Source organism: Periplaneta americana, chromosome 12 (assembly GCF_040183065.1).
Source record: "Periplaneta americana isolate PAMFEO1 chromosome 12, P.americana_PAMFEO1_priV1, whole genome shotgun sequence".
Classification (NCBI taxonomy): Eukaryota; Metazoa; Arthropoda; class Insecta; order Blattodea; family Blattidae; genus Periplaneta; species Periplaneta americana.
The window spans coordinates 124,715,575-124,739,920 of record NC_091128.1 but is presented as its reverse complement, the minus strand read 5'-3'; the positions used below and the strand labels follow the sequence as shown (position 1 = coordinate 124,739,920).

The window sequence follows — 24,346 nt, the reverse complement described above, 5'->3', positions numbered from 1 at the left end:
AACATTTCTACAGATTTGATCGTTCAGCTTTTTATGAATATGATATCTGGCGACAATGCACGCATAGTTTCAGTGACTACTTCCAGGGAACAGCGCAAGCAGACAACGGTCATTTCTCTTTCCCGCAACAACTGCCTTCGTGAGATCAAGAAGGTAGTGCCGTCATCCTCTCACAGTCGATTGGAACTGAATTATGAATTTAATTAATGATACAAACAATTTTGTGTTGGTTTCAAAGACATTGTTTCAGTAATATTTAAAAGAAAATTGTATATATTTTTATGTTTCTTTAGGGTGCGAAATATGCACAAAATTGCTTGTTTTTTTTTTTAATATTAACCAAAATTGAACCATTTTAATCACTGAAATCAGGGTAAAATAACCACCATAAAATCACACCCCTGTTCATGACACGTTGTTTCTGACGAGTTGGCAGAACTGTAAAATGAGAGCAGCAACAATTAAACGTTTTCTAGACACTGCCTGAACGGCCAATACATAGCGAAAAGGTGCTGTACTGTTTGTGCTAGAGTCATAATTGGTTTCTACTTTTATTCAAGATGAAAATGAGTTATTACAGTGAATGGTGAAAGGTATCAGCAAATGTTACAGACATTATTCAAAGACGCGCCGCACTGAACAAAGCTGTCATATGATTTCAATAAGATAGGATTACGATCGACACTGCCAGAGACACACTGCAGTTGTAGAGAAATCTTTTCCCTGGACGCCTAATTTCTCGGTTTGGCAATATTAATTGGCCGGCTCGATCCCCAGACTTTACAGCTGCTGATTTTTTTTTCTGTGGGGATACCTCATAGACAGTAGTGTCAAAGTTGTAAGCTCCGAAACCGGTTGTGGTGCTAGAGACGTCCAGTCGGAGCGTGAACTTGCTTATGTCTGTGGAAGCACCGGAGCACATAACGAGTTATAGTGGAGCGCTCCGCTCCGTTTAGGCTGTGTCTGACAACGCTGTCATAGACCACTAAACGAGACTACACTGCCACTTTAAAACAGTATGCTGACATTCGTTGGAGTCAACTGCCGGATCCAATATTTTGCTTGTATCTCTTGATTTAAAAATCCACGTTTTGTAGCCATATAACAATGTTACGGTCATATTCTTACACGTGCAATTTTAGTATTATTCCTCTTTAGTTTGAAAAAAATTTCGATATTTTACAAAAATGCCTGTTATCAGCATTCTTGAATATGAAAGTGATTTTCGGTTGTCTATCTGACCGGCTTTCTGTTCTGTTCGTAGTAAGGTTAAGGATTGGGACGAAGATTAAAGCCTTGTCACCTTTCGAAGGTAACATTCTTCATTCATTGACTTGAGATCTTTGAGTAAAGGATTAGATCAAGTAGAGGCCTGCTGAAAACTGGAATTTTTATGAGTTTCACAACTCATAAAATTCTTTTAGTGACACCTTTCCGATAAAATTAATTGATTCTATTCTGCGTGCTGTGACCTAGTTGCTTGGCTTTGTTCACCACAAATACGAATCTGCCATCACCGTTATTCGAACCAGAGTCCTCAGTCATATCACAAACCAGTGCTCTGTCAACTGAGCTACCAAAGCGAATTGAGAGAAGTCTTAGTATGTGCGGAAAAAATATGTGGAGAGTCATATTTATTTAGGATAGGTCGATATTCTTACTTCAAAGTAGAAAGAATGAAAAATAGTGGCGGGAAAATGCGGAGTAGTAACTATCCCTTGCTTTTTATGAATGTTTGATAAATAGAAAATTAATAATGACAGAGGAAATGGAAATAACTCGAGAAAACTTTCCCCAACATCGTCTTTGTCAAGGCACTTTGACTTGCTGAGATTTGAACAACGACCTCTGGCGTTGGAAGTCAACGTTTTAGAAGTGCGTTTTATTTAATCTTAGCACATGATATCATTAGCTGTAATGTTCAGTTTAACCTTGATGTAATTACCTTAATAATAACTTTTAAGTAAGCATTGTACCTTAGAGAAGGTTTTCTTAAGAGGTGTATTGTTTGATGACGTCACCACGAATTTATCACATAACTCACACCTTACGTATTTACCAACAAACAATATTTATATAATCACAACAATTTATTGATTCAAGAAAGTCATAAAATCCTCAATCACACACTCTTGTTTACGCTTTAAGAAATGGATTTAAGTCGCTTTTGCTCATTAAATATTTCAGTGTTGACGTACTATGGCATTACTGTAAGACATTATCGAAGAGTTTCATCTTCCTGTAATTAATATAATAGCATGAAGGCAAACCACTCTTAAGAATGCTTAAGTTAACTCATCATGACATTACTAGCCGACAATTTCAATAATAATTCTGGTATTGTGCTTATACCAAGGATTATGAGGTCAAAATTGAGTCATCCGTTGAATATATCACGCGGAAGTTCTATGAAATATAACTTATTGCGAATTTTAAAGGATTGTCCTTAAAAATCTGATTGAGATTCTGACTGACACATCTATTAACTGGCAGTACATCTCGCTTGAAGATTTGTGTTAGAGGAAGAACAATATTGTTCCATACTGTATAGCCAGTGCCAGCGTTTTTGGCGCGTATCCTTGAGTAAAAAGCCAGTCAGTGAGCACTTGTTGCCAGTGCAGCTGAGAACGGTACCACCCAACACGTCACGACAGCAATCTGCCCACTGCGTCAAAGGCAAGAGTCGAACATCCGAACGAATGTTCGAAGTTAAAGCGGTTACTTCTAGCGTTTTGCAGGCTAGACAGAACACCAGGCGCACTTCATCATACAAGAAGACTGACATTTTATAAACACACAAACGAAGTAGGCTAACAATTGAAGGAAATTTACTTTGTCTGATTAAAAATAAATGTGTTTTCTTGAAATACGCCTTCAGTTGATTAGACATTTTAATAAATTTATCGTTTTCAATACTTTGAACTTGCAGCAATTTCATAACTTTTGCATAATTTTTTTTTTAATTTTATTGGGTTATTTTACGACGCTGTATCAACATCTAGGTTATTTAGCGTCTGAATAATATGAAGGTGATAATGCCGGTGAAATGAGTCCGGGGTCCAGCACCGAAAGTTACCCAGCATTTGCTCGTATTGGGTTGAGGGAAAACCCCAGAAAAAACCTCAACCAGGTAACTTGCCCCGACCAGGATTCGAACCCGGGCCACCTGGTTTCGCGGTCAGACGCGCTGACCGTTACTCCACAGGTGTGGACCTTTTGCATAAATGAACGACTGGACACTGGTAATATGAAATATGAAATGTGATATGTATACAAATGCAAAAAATATATTATAATTAATTACAAAACAAACTATAATTTGTAATGTTTATAATTTGACCTCAAAATGCATACCTAAAAAAGTAATTGTTCATATATTTGGTTTTTAATTGTTCTAAAAAGATGCATTATTTCATTAAAAATAATTTTGAAGAAGATAAAATATTATTTTAACAAAAAAAATAATACTCTTAGAGTTCTGATGTACGCCTATTTAGTTTTACGTTGATGATGTCGCTTATGACGATGCCTAATTGCAATGCTGAAAGGCTCAATGCGGTGCCTTTTATAACCCCATAGCCGTCCACTCGCAAAGAAAGCGAAACAAACCGAACGTTCGTTACCGAACACAGAGGCAATATGCAAGAGAGAAGAGCTTGGATATTGCCTACGGCGCCAGGCGTTCAGCAGCAATAATATAGTTGAGTACAGTATATACCTATAATATCATTTCCATTTTTTTCCAACCGATTGTGCAGGACACTAGACTGTGCTGCAAGGTTAAGCCCTATCCACCATTCGTCACACTACGCATTCCTCTCCACCCTCTGGTGGTGATTTGCCGTTTCTCATACATATTCATTTATTTTTTGGAGACTTTGCAGAGGAAGGCGTCAGTGTATAATCTGCCATATATTATTTATTTTAGAATGTAGGTTTTTACGGCCGGCGTTGATAGGATGCTGTTATTTATTTTTTATGTATTTATTTAGTTATTTATTTTATTTTTTATTCATGTTTTTAATTATTTATTTATTTATTTATTTATTTATTTATTTATTTATTTATTTGTCGTCATCCCCGCCCGAATAACCAATAGACGTGAGCGACATAATCTCTTTATACAGAAATATGAGCCATCTGGAACTCACCGCCACTGCCTTTCACCATTCTTTGAACAAATCGCCAGGAACATTTACTGCCGTGGACGGTGGTTCAGAGTCTAACGTCACACAAACATGAGGAATTCCAATATTTCTTTCCGAAATGAAAATGATAATGAAAGAGGAATTGTGGAGAGTATTTTGAAATAATGAGGGGGGGGGGATGGAAGAACTCCAGAAAAACCTTGGTTCTGTCCAACACGAATATATTACTTAATATTTATTAATAACGGAGAAAAATAGTAACCATAACAGAGAATTCTGTAGGATCAAAAAAAATAATAATAATATTATCATGTGGATATTATTTAATAGACAAAATTTCAGATATACGAGATATAATTCTTGCGCTAAGAAAGGGACAGAGTTGACATTGAAATGATATTGGACTTAGATTAGCTATTCGTAAAAGCAGGCCGTACAGTTTTATGTAATATGTCACTGCTTTTATACATCCTGTCAATAAAACGAGGGTTGACGCCAGTGATCTCTATGTATCAGTATAGAGCTCACTGGTTGACGCATACATAAGGCTTTTCCAAGTATGGTATTGTTTTCAGTTGCATTAAGCAATTACCGTACGTATCTAAAAACCGCAACAGTGTACATATTATCTGAAGCTGAAACAAGACTCTGCATTCCACAGAATGCATTCCCCAGTGATTCATGTGATTTGCTTCCAGAGAAACCGTTAAATAAACGATGACCTTATGTTGGCATTTCACCAGGTGGCGTCACCAAAACGGACATTAACACTTCCAGGTGTCGTCGAATACAACTAGTTGACATTCTCATGTTTCAGTACCGCGCATTAATGAGTAAGGGAATGGTCTTTCAATACCTGTATTAAGTAAACACGGGACTAAAAATAAAAGTGACAGGATTTAAGGAAATTCCCAGTGATTGCTTGTAACGTGTATACAGAAATTAGGATAATAGAATTAGGTTAAACCAAAGAATTCGTTGTAAGATTTACAAAACTTTAGCAGTGATCAACGTGATGGTAGATTTTATTTAACATTTGCAAGGTGTCATAGATTTATACTTTTTTGAGGGGGGGGGGGAGGGATGTGTATTTGCATCCGTCAGATGTCTCTGCATCTGTGACCTAGTACAAATACCCGAAGATCTCGCTTCACAATCTTGTACCAACAATGTTAATAAATTTTATGCTCGACCATGCCGAAATGTAGTAATTATACACCTGGTAGCAGTCCTTTAATGCATGTCATTAAAGTACACCTATTCATTAAAGTTCAGGTTTTCGATTATTCTCGGATATGCAATCGAAAGACAACGAGGGAAACGTCACGGAGGCTGGAAATCCAATACTGTCGCAGAAGGTTATGTTCTGTTACTATAATAATTAGCATTAATTGTAAATAATATTCAAATAAATTCAATTTGTCATCTCGTTTTTCAATTCTAAATCAATTCCCAGGTTATATCAAAATTAGTTCATTTTATTCTCTAAATTATATCAAGACCAATGACATTATTGTTCCTCGGAAAAAATCAATACTTTCGCGTCTGCGCACATCTCACAATTTACGAGCTTGCACAAGGTCACTTCTGCTCTTCAGTGAGATGCGAATAAAATGAATACTTCTGAATAATTTCAAGTTAGAAATATGGTCGAGCATAAAAAGTCGTATGAAACTTGCCTATAATGGTAATTAAGACGCTCGTATGAAAATTATGAAACTCGCCTTGCGCTCGTTTCATAAACAAATATACTCGCGTCTTAATTACTATCATTATAGGCTCGTTGCATAATGTACTATATTGACTTCTTGATAATGTAGGGCCTATACAGTATATCACAAATTATGTATTTATTTATTTTAATTACTTATTTGCTTATTATTTATTTATTTAAGAAACATAATATTATATAGTCACATATGCTTATCTTGAAATTCTCTGTATGTAAATGTTTACTTTTTTAATCGAAGTTAGCAACGAAATTGATTAATTTTATTTCTATTCCGGTACTTTCGATTGAGCCAAATGTGTGCAGTGCAGACATTGTGCCTATAGCAGGCAGAGACCTTTATTTCTTAAATACCACAAACCAGGAAGATATATTCAGCACAGAGAAGATAAGTATTAGCTTTGACAAGAATCTTTCAAATGTCACATACCCTCTTCTAATAAATAAAACGAGGAAAGAAAGTAGCCTACAGAAGTCACTTGTCCACTTCTAATCACAAAGCTGTTTTCTTAGTTAAAAATAAAACGAGGAAAGAAAGTAAAGAAGGAGAAGAAAACGTTCATTATATAACTTAATATAATACAATTTGCTATGAGTTATAACCAGAGGGCGGATCTGTGTGCGGTTAGAAAACTTAACAGCTTAGACGCGACGAGACGCGAGCAGTAGCAACATAGTCCATGCATACTAATCCTGACGGACAAGCGACAACGCACATAACTATACATTACTTCATATTACTCGTAATTGTTTTCATATTTGGTAAAATGTAATTTATTCCAACTATTTTAACCAAAAAAAAAATGGTATAAAGATATGTCGAGTTCTTTTCAAAAGGTCATTAAAGTGACTAACAAGTCTATAGAAGTTACGAGCTCACGCCTGTGGAGTAACGGTCAGCGCGTCTGGCCGCGAAACCAGGTGGCCCGGGTTCGAATCCCGGTCGGGGCGAGTTACCTGGTTGAGGTTTTTTCCGGGGTTTTCCCTCAACCCAATAGGAGCAAATGCTGGGTAACTTTCGGTGCTGGACCCCGGACTCATTTCACCGGCATTATCACCTTCATATCATTCTGACGCTAAATAACCTAGATGTTGATACAGCGTCGTAAAATAACCCAATAAAATAAAATAAAATATAGAAGTTACGGACATAGCTTCTAATCCCACCGAAAGCATATGTATCTGTCTCTTTTTTATGATGTACTACTCTACCACGGGCACGTTGCAGGAATTCCACTGTATGTTCGTAAAGTTATCTAGTGAATTGTTAAACGAAAAAAAAATTGACCATAAACTTTAGATACCGAAAGATTCATTCATAGTGTTCTGCCCAAGGGTAGGTTTATCACTGCAAACCCAGCATTCTCCAATCTTTCCTTTTTTCTGCCACCCTCTTAGTCTCCGCGTATGATTCATGTATCTTAATGTCGTCTATTACCCGTATTTGACAGTTTCTTCTGTCCCGAACTTTTCTCCCGTTCGCCATTCCTTCCAGTGCATCCTTCAGTAGGCAGTTTCTTCTCAATCAGTGACCCAGCCAACTTCTTTTTCTCTTCCTGATCAATTTCAACATTATTCTTTCTTCACCAACTCTTTCCAACACTGCTTTGTTTCGTATTCTGTCTGTCCATTTCACACGATCCATTCTTCTCATATCCACATTTCAAGTACTTCTAGTCGCTTCCCTTCACTTCGTCGTAATGCCAATGTTTCTGCCCCCATAGAATGCTGCACTCCACACAAAGCACTTCATTAGTCTCTTCCTTCATTTTTTTTTTTTCAGAGGTCTGCAGAAGATGCTCATTTTTTCTATTAAAAGCTTCCTTTGCCATTGCTATCCTCCTTTTGACTTCCTGGCAACAGCTCATGTTACTGCTTATAGTACATCACAAGTATTTAAAGCTGTTCACTTGCTCTACTGTCTCATTTAGAATTCGCAAGTTTACGTTCTTTACTTTTCTTCCTATGACCATGGTCTTCGTCTTGTTTACATTTATCTTCATCTCATATTGCTCACAGCTTTGATTTAGCTCCAGTAACATATCTCTTAGCACCGAAAGATAATATTGCATATATATGAAACTTTAAACATAATATAGGCCTAAAATATCTTCCTCAATAAGTCTCTTTCTGTAGTATACAAGTATTAATAAGTAAAAAGGTAAAAAAAGGAAAAGGTATCCCCGTAATATGCCATGAAGGCACTTGGGGGGCATGGAGGTAGAGCCCCATGCTTTCCATGATCTCGGCACTAGAATGAGGTGGTGTGGTCGGCACCACCAAGTTTGCACAGTATAGATATGCTGCAAAGCTTCATTGCAAATTGAATAGGTAAAAATATTATTGTATCATAAATTACGAAGATAAATTAAAATTTAGAAGTGTAAGTTTTTCCATAAATTCAAAACTGAATGACTTATTGTTTCAGAAGAGCCGTTCACAATCTTCGCTCCTCGGAATAATGAAGCATCTTTGAAGGACGCACAGAATTTGTTGGCTCAGCCAGACCTCGTGAAGAAGCTGCTGATGGATCACATTGTTTTGGGTCTTAAACTCAACCTCAACCTCACAGGCGACTTCACCATTACCACGTTGGGAGGTCGAACGGTGAATGTGCGGAGGATCAATGGTAAGTTGCTAAGTCGCTCAAGCGACGTTAGCTTCATATTTGGGGACTCGGAGAATATCTCTTCGTATTATCTAGCAACCAGCTTCTGATAACAATGTTTTATAAAGCTTCAATATTGACTTCCTTGCAACAAGACAAAGTATGTGAATAGACTATCATTTAATGTGGAAATATACAGTCTACATTTAAAGGTAATCACTACTGTTCTTCCTATGTGCATATATAAATTTTGGGTTTTCACTGCAATACAGGGTATTTCCAATTTTACGAACTAAAAATATATACAATTTTTTGTTACATATTGGGTTATTACAACATTCACCATATACCAGGTGTTTCAGACCACCCGTATCAGGCTTTTTTCTCGAAAACTTTGAGATACTGGTTGTTCATAAAAAAATTTGATAACCAAAACCTATGTAAAGAATCGATTGGTGGTAGTACCATTTCCCGTAACAAACCGGAAGTAGAGGTACCTGTGGTCAACTTCGAAATTTCAAATGAGAACATGGTTCATTTAAGGTACCATTATTGCAATTATTAAAAATCTTGTAACTTGTAAAAAAACTTTGTAACTAATTCAAAATCAAAAAAATTACTTCCATATTCCATCGACAAGTCTATCGTGCTATCAAAAAGGAGTGCGTTATATGGCAGTAAAAATGTTTAATAGCCTTCCTATCGATATAAAAAATGAAACTCAAAACATAAGCTTATTTAGGGCCAAATTAAAGAAGTATCTAATTCCTCACGCCTTCTACTCTGTAGGTGAATTGATGACATTCAATAACGCTTCATGGAATTGATACTAAAACTATGTGTTGTAGACTATATTGTAAACCTCGTCTATATATATTTCATCTAGACTGTGACTATAAATTAAGACTTTATAATAGTATTAAGTTTTTTGACTTGTTCCATATTCTAGCTGTAAAGCAATATATGAATACCATGGAATGTTAATAAATACAATACAATACAATACAATACCATTGGAAACTAATTTTAATAAGAAACAACTTTTACTGAAACTTTTTTTTCTAACTTTTATTGTTTACTCACAAAGCAACAAAAATGGTATCTTCTGAGAAATGCTGTCTGTTGTTTATACTATACCTATACTCTTCATAGTAAGTGTTCGAAATGTACGCCACTCTGTGCTAAACAATGTTCTGATCACCTCCTAACATCCGTGATTGCACTTCAGCACAGCTGAGAGACCCACAGGCTTCTTTAATTCTTTGTTTCATGTCTTCTCTAATTGTTGGACGCACCTGGTAGAACATATCTTTAATTCTCTTCCACAAGAAGGCTTGTCCGTGACTCAGGATTGCATCATAATACAGTGTTTAGAATTCTGAAAGACAACAAATTTCATTCATACCATATTCATCTCCATCAGTCGCTACAATGCCCATTACTGGTCTCTGGTTAATCCACACTGGCTACGTGAAGTGGATTATCAACATGTGTGGAGCCTAAACACATGGTGTAGCTTCCTTGGACACCATCAAAGGACCATACTTTTTTGAGGAGTACTTGAATGGTAGAAGACACGCTTCCTCCGAAAAACTATGCACCAGTTGCTTCATGATGATCCCCTTTCACTTCAGTTAATGATGTGGCTTCAGCAGGATGGCTGTATCTATGTAATTTCTAATTCTAGTAAAGTTTATTCACTTCATTATGGTTTAACAAAGCAAATCCAGCTCTTTACCTTTTTAAAAATCATCACTAAAGTATTTAATCTTGTTAAATCTTGTTTCGGAAGTGTCCAAATTTCGCTACCATACAACAAAGTTGGAACTGATAAGGTGCTATGATATATAGACTTTTAAATGTCGTTCTTTCTTTAATCTCATCAGGTCTAAAAATTTGACTCACTATGTAATCTTCATCTTACGATGTTTGGGTGACGTGTATACGTCCGTTGATGTGACATATTAATGAATTAAATACTATTATAGTCACAATCATGCCATGGTATGAAAGAAAAATTCCACAACCTCGAGCAGGAATCGAACCAGCCATAAGCCATAAGCAGTGCTGACTAAGATCAGACGCTATGGACAGTACTCTATAACAGAGTCGCCAGTATGAAAGGATAATTCCGAGGCTTTGGCGTGAGACGAGCTCGATAGCTCAGTGGTAGAGTGCCTGACCGGAAACCAGGAAGTCGCAGGTTCGATTCCCGCTGGAGGTTGTGGAATTTTTCTTTCATACCATGGCATGATTGTGACTATAATAGTATTTAATTCATTGACTCACTATGCCCTATATTTAATTAGTTTTGTTTGGAAATCTTCAACTTAATGTATAATTGGCATTCTATGTAGTTGAATCCATTTACTTATTCTACTGTTGTATTCAGTACTACTATTTTACTTATAACAGGCTATTAAACCAAAGAGCTATGATTTTAGATTTCGAGGCTGAAATATTCATATCAATTTTATTCAAAATATTGTTATCTTTGTGAATCATCTTTCGAATTGGAAATTATTACTATATCGTCAGTAAAAATATAATAAAGTGAACTTTTGTATGATTAAATTTCTTTAAAGTGTTACAGAGAAATGTCATGGAAGGAAATATTGCAAGAAAGCTGAAATTTGTTTTGTAAACTGTCATATTTTGGTGAAATCTGCAAAATAATATTATTTTCTATAAACTCTTATTATATTAATTATTATTATTTCAATTGCAGGGACTCTGTATGCCAATGGTGCCAAAATATTAGAGCCTAGAGTAGAAGTTCCCCATGGCATATTGGTCGTCGTAGACAATTACTTGTTCCCTGAAGAACTCGCACCAGGAAATCAGACTGTATCATCAGACTCAACAGGACACACAGCTGAATCTCTAGTCACAATCACGGCTGATGTCCCTGACAGTTCCAAAACCACCAATGCAACAAGTTTCCTGGAGAGTGTAAACCAAGTACTGTCATATCTCAAGAGTGGTGTGAAAGTTTTCCAGCAATTTCTTGGAAATTCCAGTGTTTCTCAGCTTCTCAAGGATGGTAAGTTTCAATTTTGAATAAAAGCCTTATCCTATGTACGAAAGAGAGACTTAAGTATGCTTTCATCTCTTTCTTTTACTTATCTATTTCCTTTTTTTCCCCTTTCTTATTCTTTACCTGGTTTACTTACTTACATACTTATGGCTTTTAAGGAACCCAGAGGTTCATTGCTGCCCTCACATAAGCCCGCCATAGTTCCCTATCCTAAGCAAGATTAATCCAGTCCCTATCATCATCTCCCTCAAATCCATTTTAATATTATCCTCCCATCTACGTCTCGGCCTCCCGAAAGAGCTTTTTCCCTCCTGCCTCCCAACTAACACATTATATGAATTTCTCGATTCGCCCATAAGTGCTACATGCCCTGCCCGTCTCAAACGTCTGGATTTCATGTTCCTAATTATGTCGGGTGAAGAATGCAATGCGTGCAGTTCTGTGTTGTGTAACTTTCTCCATTCCCCTGTAACTTCATCCCTCTTAGCCCGAAGTATTTATCTTTTATTTTCTTGTTCATTTCCTTCAGCTTACCTTTCTCCTTTCACTTTCTCTTTCTTTCCCTCTGTCTAATGGCTGTAAGTTTTTCATCTATCTTCCTTCTTCTCTTTCTCTTATTTTTCTTTATCCTATTTATCTTTCTTTCTATTTTTCCTGCTCTATTTTCTTTTATTTTTCTCGTTCCTCTCTTCTTTCTTCTTTGTGTTCTTATTTCTTCTTTTTGTTTTTCTTTCTGCTTGTCTATTTCTTTCTCATATTTATTTTCCTTCTCTTTCTACTCATTTCCTTCCTCTTCCTCCTTTATATTATGTCAGTCATAAGACCCATACAAAATTTTATGAATATTATTTGATGGAATCTGTGAAGTCATGCATTCCATTATTGCTACACATGGTACCAGCATTTGTATTTTGGCTGCTGGTATTTACATAATTACATACTTAAATATTGATTACCACTGTTAAAACTATTGGTTGTTGTACTAGTGTGCCCCGAGTATCATTATTTTATATAAGAAGATCAATTTCATAAAATGGCACATTTTACAAATTAATTAGTACCAGTATTTGTACTTGCACTATTTCGAAACACACAAAAGGCATACCAGTAATGAGAAAGTAGTATTTATCATCATCGTGACATTAATTTAATTTAATTTTATTTCAGGTGAAGAATACACAGTGTTTGTTCCAACGGACCATGCTTTCCAACGTTGGCATCCAATTGACTGGGGATTTTATCCATTCTCAGTACCCGAATTTACGGAAGAGATAATTGTGAACCATTTTGTTAAAGGAAACTGGAGACAAGATTCCATTAAAGATGGTCAGAAATTAACAACATTAGGAGGACGTGAGATAATATTTGAAAAAAAAGGTAAGAGTTGTCATACATTTAAGAACAAAGTGAATGATTATTAGGAAATTATTTTCAAAACTATTGTATTGTATTAATGCCCAGTAGCCTATTAATTGCTAAATTTAATTTTGACATTCATGAAATTAAATAAAACACTGGTACCCCTCCTTTATGAATCTTCTACATCCCTATTGGACAACTCACTCAGGCTGCTTGTTAAACTTGCGTTCAGTCATTAGACTGCTGATGATCAGTTCAGCCAGTTCTCAGAAATTGTAATCCGTGGTGACAATGAGGGAAAATTCTAACTCCTTGGGAAAATCGATAAGCATATGTTTTACTGATGCACTTTTACTCCGAAGCAGACAAAATATATTGTCTTATGCCACCAGAGTCATTATATTTCTTATTACGAGCCATATTGGAAGACCTCACAAGAGATGGTTGGAGACTGTAACAGGCCACTAGGCCTACTACTTGAAAGAATGATGATGATGATGATTATGATGATGATTACGAGTACAATAAATACCGTATGAATTAACACTGATCATAAAATAACAAAACATATTGAATGTATGTTATGATTTCTTCTTATTGTTATTTATCATCATTTATGCAGCATTATACTGTAGCTTCTAGCTTCTATTTTTAGCTTACGAAGCTTCAGGTTTCCCTGTTGAACCGGTCGCCCTTCAGGAGACCCTTCGCGAGAATGCAGTTACATCTTGCTTTTCCTCAACTTCACACATTTCATTCCACTAACACACCCATTTCATCTTACTTACCTCCTCAGCTCAATTGTCTACAATTTTTTTCGTATGCGTTTATTTTGTTCCATTACACAATGTAATATGACATACGCGCGCGTGCACATTTGTGTGTTATGTGTGTGTACGCTTGCATAAGTGCGTGCATGTGCACGCAAGACCTACAGGAGACCCCAGCTGACGATATCTGCTGGTATGCAGTGATAGTCAGATATATATAGTGACCTATAGGAATCTGTCAGCCAGACCTGTGGTACCAAACCCTCCATTAGTCGAAAGGCTAGAGAGTCGATTTTCCAAGATGGTAACCTTGTTCGAATCCTGGTGGGTCTAAATGGAATTCGTGGTAACTTACTCCTATTTCTATTTAATATTTGAGGAGAAAAATTCGCTCTGGCGTCGGGGATCGAACCCGGGTCCTTGGTTCCACGTACCAAGCGCTCTGACCACTGAGCTACGCCGAATTCAATCCACAGCACCGGACCGAACCCTCCTCCTACAATGTTTCCCTTTTTGGCCTGACTCCAAGTTAGGCATATATGTTGACGTATATATCCAATGTCAACTGCCATTATATTAGGAGCGCACTCAGTTGAGTGACTTGTTTGGCCGGGATTCCGCAGTTAAGTGCACAGTAATCTGTACAGACATATGCACTGCAGCTATGAGAATATTATAGATTTATTAATTTGTCCTACAGAATAATATCTGTAATATTGACGATTAATTCGGTGTAGCTCAGTGATCAGAGCGCTTGGTACATAGAACCAAGGACCCGGGTTCGATCCCCGGCGCTGGAGCGAATTTTTCTCCTCAAATATTAATTGTCAATATTACAGATATTATTCTGTAGGACAAATTAATAAATCTATAATATTCTCATAGCTGCAGTGCATATGTCTGTATAGATTACTGTGCACTTAACTGCGGAATCCCGGCCAAGCAAGTCACTCAACTGAGTGCGCTCCTAATATAATGGCAGTTAACATTGGACATCAACATATATGCCTACCTTGGAGTCAGGCCACAAAGGGAAACATTGTAGGAGGAGGTTTTGGTCCAGTGCTGTGGATTCAATTCGGTGTAGCTCAGTGGTCAGAGCACTTGATACGTAGAACCAAGGTCCCAGGTTCTATCCCCGGCGCCAGAGCAAATTTTTCTCCTCAAATATTAATTGTCAATATTATAGATATTATTCTGTAGGACAAATTAATAAATCTATAATATTACTCCTATTTCTCCTACTGAAATTCCACCATTGATTTATTAATCATAATCCTTATCCGGTGCTATGTACATTGCCTCCTAAGGTGGACAAAGGGCAAAGATACGGTTGTAAAAACTCTACACTTACGGCACATCACTCCTAGAAGGGGATGCTTGGGTAAATGACTAAGGTCTAGTACTCACCATCGGGTAAAAACAGATCTATTGTATTTCAGAGATGCAAATTCATCCATTAAGTTTCACCTAACTCACACTTTCCTTCTCAATTAGAGTTCAAAAAGCCAGCCATCTTCCCCTACACAGATGAAATAATAAACTGCTTTATATTATGATATTAACATTGTATTTTCTTTCTACAGAAGCACTGGAGACTAAAGATGATGCTCGTGGAGCATCAGTCAGCTTGAATGTTAATGGAGTTCCTGTGGTCAATGGTGATACTCCTGTTGAAAATGGAAACATCATGTTCATCAGCGAGGTTTTGTTCGTGGACGAAGATGTGGTGCAACGACTACATCAGCAGAACAAAGATAAAGAAACTCCTCCGCTATTGGCCTTCACATGGATGAATTCCCAGTTCATCTCACATGCTTACTTAGCGCTGCAAAAGGATCCTAGATTCACACACGTCACTCGGTACATCAATCTCGCAGATGTTGCTCCAGTTATCACAGGACATGGTGAGAATTTAATAAAATACATTTTAGTTAGCCATAAGTGGGAACTTCTTAAATTAGATGGATGGATAAACAATTATTCTAATTGTTAAATTTTACGTTCTTCTCCTACATTATAACCTCAGGACATGTGAGAAATATATAAATGAAATTAGTACCTATACTGATAAATAAATTTATCCGCCTATGTGCAGCCCTTTCCTCTAAAGTATAAACCAGTGGTTCCTTTCCAAACTTTTTGAAGACACTGCCCACTTTTGGACGAGACTTATGTATGCGACCCCACTATCAAACTGGTAGGACACTTAACCCCATTGAAAAATACAAATCCCTGTAAAATCTAAAAGAAGGATTAGTGGATACCAGAATGGTTAAAATAGATGAATATAATGCAACAATGACAGGAAATATTACATGAAAATCATTTCTATAGCCTATTTGCTGGTATTTTGGAACACTTACACACTTTTAATAGTACCTGTACGAGCTTACAAGGCCAAGATGTAAACATAATAACAGCCAGGGATAAAATTAAAAGATTTTTAAAGAAACTAAGCAACTTGATTTATGGCTGACACCATTTGACAAAAAGGAATTTTATGCATTTCAGTGCATTAAAGAACTCATGGAAAATTCAGCTACATATAATGCAACAAGTACTGTGTTTGTTTTTGTGAATATGAAATTAAGTTTGCACAGTTCTAAAGAACAGGTATTTTAGTATTTTCAGGTAGAAATAAAAAAAAGACAGTCACAGATGGATACTAAGTCCATTTTTAGACAGTTATATTCAACTGGTTGAAATTCTGAAAAATATGTCTGTAGCTTATATATGTATGTAAAAAATATATATACCGGTATATATAAAAGAAAAATTAATTGAAATATGCACGTATCTGCCAGGACTCCTACAGTATATGCATTGTTACACGAATAATCTATGTAAAGATTAATTTTTTGGTCCTACAGAATTATCTGTGATGGTTACCATTTGTTATTAATGGCCACCAAGTCACTCAATTGAGTGCGATCCTTGTGTGATGACTGTTGACTTAATATGTAATATGTCAATATATAAGTCGAACATGGAGTAAAACCACTAAGGGAAAAGGATCGAAGGAGAAAGATTCGATCCAGTGTGGTGGGTTGAACTTTGGCATAGCTCAGTGGTTAGAGCACCCAGTGCATAAAACTGGGGGTCCCGATTCGATCCTCAGTGCCAGAGCGAATTTTTATCCATTAATAACAAATGGTTATATAAAACCTTGATAAGACCAGTCCTCACTTATGCCTCAGAAGCCTGGACACTGACAGAAAAGGATATAAATAGATTAAACATTTTTGAACGGAAGGTTTTAAGGTCGATATTTGGGCCAGTCAGTGTAGATAATGAATGGAGAACCCAGTATAATTATGAATTATATGAACTATTCGGTGAACCCAATAGAACATCATTTATAAAAATGGGATGCCTGAGATGGGCTGGTCACGTAATGAGATTAGAGGACTCGAGACCAGACATCAGAGTCCTCCGATATGAACCAGGGAGAAGTAGACGAAGAGGAAGACCAAAGGTCGTCAGGTGGGAGGATGGCATCAGGGAGGATGCCAAAACTATTGGAGTTAAAAACTAGATGAGTGTTGCTATAGTCGCGATGCTGTTATTCCCGGCATGACTCCTTCTTTTTGCTTACGTCTTAGGAAGTGAAGGCTCTATAAAGTTTAGGTAGGTAGTATCGTTCACCATTTTTATTCTTTCGTTGCCGAGCTACTAGACAAGGAATGTATTTGCCATATCGTTAAACATTATTATGTCGTAGGTAATAAATCAAATGCACTGTAATTCAGCAAATAATTTAGCGGCAAACGACGTCTTTATGTGCTTTCTGCGAACACCAACGAAAGAGCCAAAATGGCGGGCGATTATATTAAGTATTTATCGAGCCTTAAGAAATGAATGATGTCTTCATCAGCGAATCACAAGATGCACACGTTTAAATGTAGCCGACCTGTAACGCGATTGGCTGCCGGAAATTAGAGCGACAGGACTATAGAATTAGGGATGATTGGCGGAAATTCCTATGAACAGTCAGGACCCATGATGGATTGTCGAGCTAAGGATGAATAACAAATGGTAACCATCATAGATAGTTCTGAAGGACCAAAAACTTAATTCTTACATAGACTAAGAAATGGAGTTGAAACAGAATTTTACAAAGGTTCTAAATATTGACCATGTCTGAAATAAGGGAAACTACCAATTCAATGAATTTTACAAATAAATTAATAGTGTTTAATGAAGAGTATGTGAGAAACACATTCTCATGTCTTTAATTTTATGCATTAACAATTAAGCAGTTATTTTATTTTATTAATAATGTGTTGTTTGTTCCAGGTTATACATTCTTCGTACCAACAGATAAAGCATTCAAGGAAATTGGTCTCAATGCCAAACCTGATGCCTACCTTTCTCGAGGAGAAGGATTCAAACTGCTGCTTAATCACTTTGTGCCAACAAGGCTGTACAATAGAGATTTCTCAAACGGACAACAATATAAAACTCTAGGCGGAAAAACAATTCATGTCAAACGCATAGGAGATAACATAACACTTAACGATGCCAATATAGTTGAAAGTGAAGTGTTTGTGTACAATCTTGGCACAATGTATTACATCGACAAGGTTCTCTTTGTAACCAAAGATGATATTCCAGAAACAACTGAGACTGAAGCTACTGATTTAGAGACGTCTACTGTATGGACCACAAAAATGCCTGATGACGTTGAGACTGTACCAAGTGAATTGTCAGAAGAAGGCGGTACTCATCCTGACATTCTATTGGAACCAGACATCGCTGTTGAGATGATAAGCAGTACTGAAGCAAGTAGACTTGATGGTAGTACAGAGTCTGATGTGAGGTTTGAATCTGATATGGTAATAGACATGATAAACAGCACATTGGCGAGCAGAGTGGAGGGTAGAACTGATGAAAACAATTCTGACACTGTTGCACCACCTGAAGTTACAACAATCTATAAGGATGTTGCACCAACGGAATTTACGAGTACTGAAATGCCAGAAAATGAAAATTCAAGTAATGGAAATCTAAATTCAAGTATACCTCTGAAATGAGACGCTCAAAAGTCTTCTGATCATGTTAATGTATATAAAGAAGTACAAATTTTGTCCCAGCCAACAAGTCCATATTGTGGCTTCAGAAAAATGTACAGGGTGCTAGAAATGGAAAGAAGAGTTACTGTGGAGTGTTGCTTGCAGATAACAAGGGACAACTTGACTGTATTTCACTGTTGAATGGTTCTCTCGAACAAGTGACCATCCTCAGTATTATGTAAAGGAAAAATAAAATTTGTCATTTTTACAGAACTGAATTAATTAGATGAAAGGGACGGTAAAATGATTGTGGAAAGATTCCAATCGACGTAGAACATTTTTTTTTTACTTAAAAAAGGTGGCAAAAGGCATCATATGACACTGAAAAAAATTCGTAGGCTAATCCCAAAATGATAGACATTATTCTTGTTTATTCATATGGATTCAGTGATAGGAATGGCCATGTGTTATGGAAAATGAGTTTTGAAAGAAGGGTTATGGGCGTGAAAAAAAATCTCTATATGCATTTTTATACTACTAATATACAATATTTGAATATTTCGAGCATTATTTGAATATCCATGTCTTATTCATACAGAGATTTTGTCATTAATCTTAAATTAAAAATTAAGATAGTTTAAAATCCATATTTTTGCTAATATCCGCTCCAGGTTTTAAATTAAACTTAGTCTACGACAACGATTTGATACAGGAATTTCGTAAATAATTTAAGGAAATTCGTGTAATTCTTAAGAAGTAAGAGTAGAGCTTCTCAAAGTGTAAGAAATTGGCCGTTGGATGTCGTGATACACTCGTCAAATTATTAGGAATTACTTAAAACATAATTGTATCCAATCAGATCAATTAGTTTGAAGTCCTGATAATGCTCTCTGATCACTGACTTTTCAGACAACACAAATGTATATACCATTACGTTATTTTATATTCTTAACCATAATAATTGTATTAGGTAGTTCTGAAGGGCTTGTAAATTACGGTATTTAATGCTTTAAAGGGACATACCGGTAGTGTTCTAAAGTTTGAGAAACTCTACTTTACAGAATCTGTCGGTGAATCCAGGAAAAAATCGTATGTCTAAGAATACGAATATTTCAGAAGTAGGTATTTGTTGGTAGACCAAAGAAAGTTGGCACAAAGTAGGAAGATCGCTTCTGTGGTAATACTGTATATATGTAATAACACTAATTGTGGGAGCACATAAAAATATGAGAATGTTTGTAATACTTCAAACTATAAGGTTAAACATTTGTATTTATATTTATATTTCCAACAGATCGCTTATACCTAATTGTAAAATTTTTGAAGTAACATATTTTAAAGTAATAATTTAGTACCGTTTATGTTAACATTCCTAATAAAGTGAAACTCTAAATCTTAAAAAATAAACGTGGACATAGTCCACTATCACTATAAGACAATTATTACAATAATATTCGCACAATGTTTTGAACGTATTTTTAAAATAGTTTTAACCAATTTAATTTATGAAAGTAAATGTAATGTATTATTACTTAATGCAAGAATTTTTATAAGTTAATGCAAGAAAAATATTAGCAGTGCTGTGTAGGTCTACATATAATACAATTTATTCAACATCCTCTCCCCACCTTCACATTCCAGGAAAGGATTTTCTTATTTTTTTCAACATAGTCAATGCTTAATGGTTAACTAAAATACCGTACAAATACTTTTACAAGGTTTGAACATGGAAGTTGTCACTTTTATAAGCAATGAAATTATAAATACAGTTTTCCTTAATGGGTACAATAAAGCAATTATTCTTGACATTATTTTTATGTTCCTTTATTAACAATTTATACCGGTAACTAATCAATTGATTTCAGTGGCGGCTCGTGAACTTGTGGATTGGGAGAGCTGCAGTAGATTTCAGTACATACAAATTTCACTTCTTGATACCATTACTAATAAGTATAGGACAAAAATAAATGCACTACATATCGAAAAACCAAAACTTCCTGACTTAGTTGGGAGATGTCTGTAGGACCATTTGCTAATCCCTAAGAAAAACTAATACCATCGATTTCAGTCTAAATTTCAGATCGGCAGACACTCAACTTACAATCTACCAGTTCATTCTGAATTGTCTTAGAATAACCTTAAACAGTGACATGTTCCAAATAATTTTTGAGAGGCCCATTTAGATTACTCACGAATTGTAGCAACCCACGAAACACATCAGGGTTCTTCGAATCGTTTTTTCATCATGTCCCCTAAGGGGAAGTTCATATTGGCCACAAAATTTGATACAATCAATTTCTTTTTTTAAATAATTTCACGATTTTTTCTCACTTCTTGATTATGTTTGAGAATGTTTGTTCTGTTCGTTTCATTTAATTGCACAGCAGTATGAGTTGCGTAACATAGCCAATGAAACAACATTTTTCAGGTGAGACTGCGAAGATTCGTGCATTTTGCTTTTTAGGGGCAAATGTCCTAAATGTGTCGCACCACTCCTAGTCCATGCAGTATCACCACCGAAGAGGAGGCAAAGAAAACAAAATACAGATTTTTTTTTGTTCACATCCACGTAACCACAAATGCTTAGTGTAAATTTCATTGTTATACTTCCTTACATATATGCACTATTTCGGCTGGATGAAGCTTAAGTAAGATTTAAGTCGGGTAACGGAAGACCCTTTAATTTCACTTCATTACATCAATATTCTCCGCAAGGGAAAAATAAAATTAATATTCTGTAATTCACACACACTCATGCTTGCACATTTACTCTGGTTAAGTTACGGTATTAAGACGTCACACCAAAGCAACACTCAGATATACTGATGGTCAACAATTTTCTAAAACTGGAAAATAAGTCTCTTTCGTATTTTACGTGCTATATCAAAAGGATTCTACTCGTGCAATCATTTTGAGTTAAGGCAAATATTAGGTTCTGCTGGAGGCTGGATATATCCGTAATAATAAGGCAAAAGAGAATATTAATTTCGTTATATTAACTCGATAAGATTCTACAACAATAAGTATGTGAAAAGAAAATAAAAATTTTGTCATTAAGTTTCAAAGGAATAGAGAATCCATTTGACGCAGCATTACAATAGCAGTGTGGGAAGAGAGGAAAGATCCCTTGTAGCCTGGCGCTGCAACCACTGCAGCGAAATATGGCTTTAAACAGGGGCAGTTTTCCTCTGCTCCCCTTCACCTCTCTACTCCCTGAACAAGCAAGACACACTCTCTATGAGCTGACCACCCTGCAGATCCAAGGACGATTTTGAATGCAGTGTCAATTCCAATACAGTCGACGCGCAAAAAGATTATGCATAAGATAATAGTACATATTCCCGGCCAGATGAAATATAAAGCAATTTACCAATAAAAGCTGTAACAATTCTTCTAAAAATTAAAATAAATATTATTTTTATTTACCTGTCAAAGCAGGGAGTGCTGCAGCTCTGCAGCTCTTATGGACGAGCCGCCCCTGATTGATTCCTGTTCTAGAATTAGTTGTTTTACATTTATAGATTACAATTTTATATACAGAGTGTAAACAATATAAACTCTCAAAATTATACAGCAGTGGCGTAGCGTCAATGTAAGCTAAAAAGCTCAGCTTCCCCAGTTAATAATAATTTCATAATAAACCTGCAGTTTATGGACAAAATTATTTATTAATTTTAATAGAATTTATATTTACGCATTAAATATTGTGATGTGGCAGGTCAGGATAATTTGTGATGCAGCAGTAAACAAGAAGCCTGCACACACCAGCTTCCAAGCAGCACTCATTCTTCTGTGTAACCCACCCCGCAGATTTTCCATCCCTTTCTAACTAAACTACACTGGTCGCAAGGCTCGCAAGAAGCTAGCTTTTACGTTGAAAATAAGTAGTTTCCGAGATATCCCTTTTCGTCAGTTGTGTTCAGTTGAAGTGTTAGTGTGCATTGTGGCTGATATAATAAATAATGACTGAAATAACAGTTCCTGACAACAATGTACTTGAATTTTTTAGGACAATTCTATTATCAAGACTGACTTACGAGCAAAAGTGTAATCTAAAAAACAAATGACCGACTCCCTTGCTGTCAATGAAGGACACACTCAAAATACAGACGCATACTTACGTAATGATACTAATAATGCATCCATTGACCGTTAATATTGTGATTTATCTAAGTATGATAGGGAGTGAGCGAATGTTATATGTATACGTATACATATACGTGTATATTTGTTAAAGATATGTGTAAACCGTGAAACCATATTTTAATATGTACCATTTGAGGTTATGCCTTATTGGTGTTACGAGGTTCCAACCAATCTTTGACTGCTGACTTGACATTGACTTTATTTTAAGACTATATTTTTGTAATACGTTTTCTCATATTGCATGAAAGACAACTTGAGTTAGCTTCCCCTGCTCAAAATTTCATGCTACGCCTCTGTTATACAGACTGTACCGGTCTACCAAACACGATGTGTAGTGAAATTTTGTTTTTTCTTCCATTTTTGTTTTAATTCCTACAATACTATGTTTTTAGGATTGATAGTAGTCTAATATTTACTGTTCGAGTAAATGTGAATGTCATTGCCAATTACCTTCTGTCCATTATATGCTAACACCACCACAACAGAGAAACAACAAAGTGTCCTAATTTGTAAAGCAGGATATCACCACAGTTGCAATATACATGGTGGACCGAAGTAAATAATGACGGACTACTATCATTTTCAAAAATGTTGTACTAGGAAAACCACAAAACCTACAGAAAAATTTTATTAGACTTTTTTGTTCAGTAATTTGCGCTCTTATCACCAGTAATTTTTTGGCAGTTTATATTGTTTACACTCTGTATAGGTATTCAACATAAATCCAATTTATTACATTTCCAAAAAAATTCTTTTAGTCATGTAAATGTGGTTCGTGTGTTTACACAGTCTATAGGACCATAGGAGAAAGAAATACAAAACATAAATTGAAATTGGTGTGATGTATTGCACAATAACGCAAAGCATTCAGATATTCAGTAAATGCATGCAGTAGAAGTTCTATACAAAAGATTTGTAAATAACTTGTTTCCATAATGAGATTCTGTAAAGGGAGGGCGAAGGTGAGACAAAAACGGTAAAATATATTCTTTATCATTTCACGGTATATCTTGAGTGCTGGGTGACATCAGTGGAATTTACACGTAGAATTAAGTAAAAACGAGCATTGCTATATAGCAAACTACAAACTGAACACATACATCTAATACAATTGATGAGTTGTAGCTAGTCTGTAGATATCAGTGTAACAGATGTGTAAGAGGTACCACTCACTTCCAATTTAATGGTTCCTTTGGAAATAGAATAAATTTGATCCTTTTTTATTATTATATTTACTATTTTAATAACGAGTTTACAATCAAAGACTACTGTGAGCGTTTTGTCGCATTTTCACTTAAACCTCAGATTATTTTTAAAATTTCAAGGAAATGCTGACTAATTACTTAGATTGCATAGCTCAGTATGGTCGATATATGCCTAGTAATGTCAGGCATTAGGATATTGCAAGAAATTGTTTAATAATACCATGGTACCAGTAATGATGTTGGTTAAATTTGTTTCTGTGTAACTTATAGATAAATTTTATTGGCCTTTGCATTCATTCTCCAAAATTTAATTTTTCACTAGACATAGA

General features: G+C 35.8%; 1 protein-coding gene across 2 annotated transcripts in view; it reads left to right on the top strand.

Moving 5' to 3' along the window:
• The window catches only part of LOC138710870 (periostin), a 78,166-nt gene extending 57,689 nt beyond the window's left edge, over window positions 1-20,477 (top strand). The window contains exons 2-6 of one of the 2 annotated variants that reach the window (XM_069842045.1): window positions 8,306-8,506; window positions 11,214-11,528; window positions 12,690-12,899; window positions 15,238-15,558; window positions 17,951-20,477. In XM_069842045.1, coding sequence (XP_069698146.1) covers window positions 8,306-8,506; window positions 11,214-11,528; window positions 12,690-12,899; window positions 15,238-15,558; window positions 17,951-18,687 — 1,784 coding nt within the window. In that variant the 3' untranslated portion in view covers window positions 18,688-20,477. The remainder of the gene's footprint in view (window positions 1-8,305; window positions 8,507-11,213; window positions 11,529-12,689; window positions 12,900-15,237; window positions 15,559-17,950) is intronic. The other variant, XM_069842046.1, reaches the window with a different exon arrangement.
• The last annotated feature ends 3,869 nt before the right edge of the window (window positions 20,478-24,346 follow it).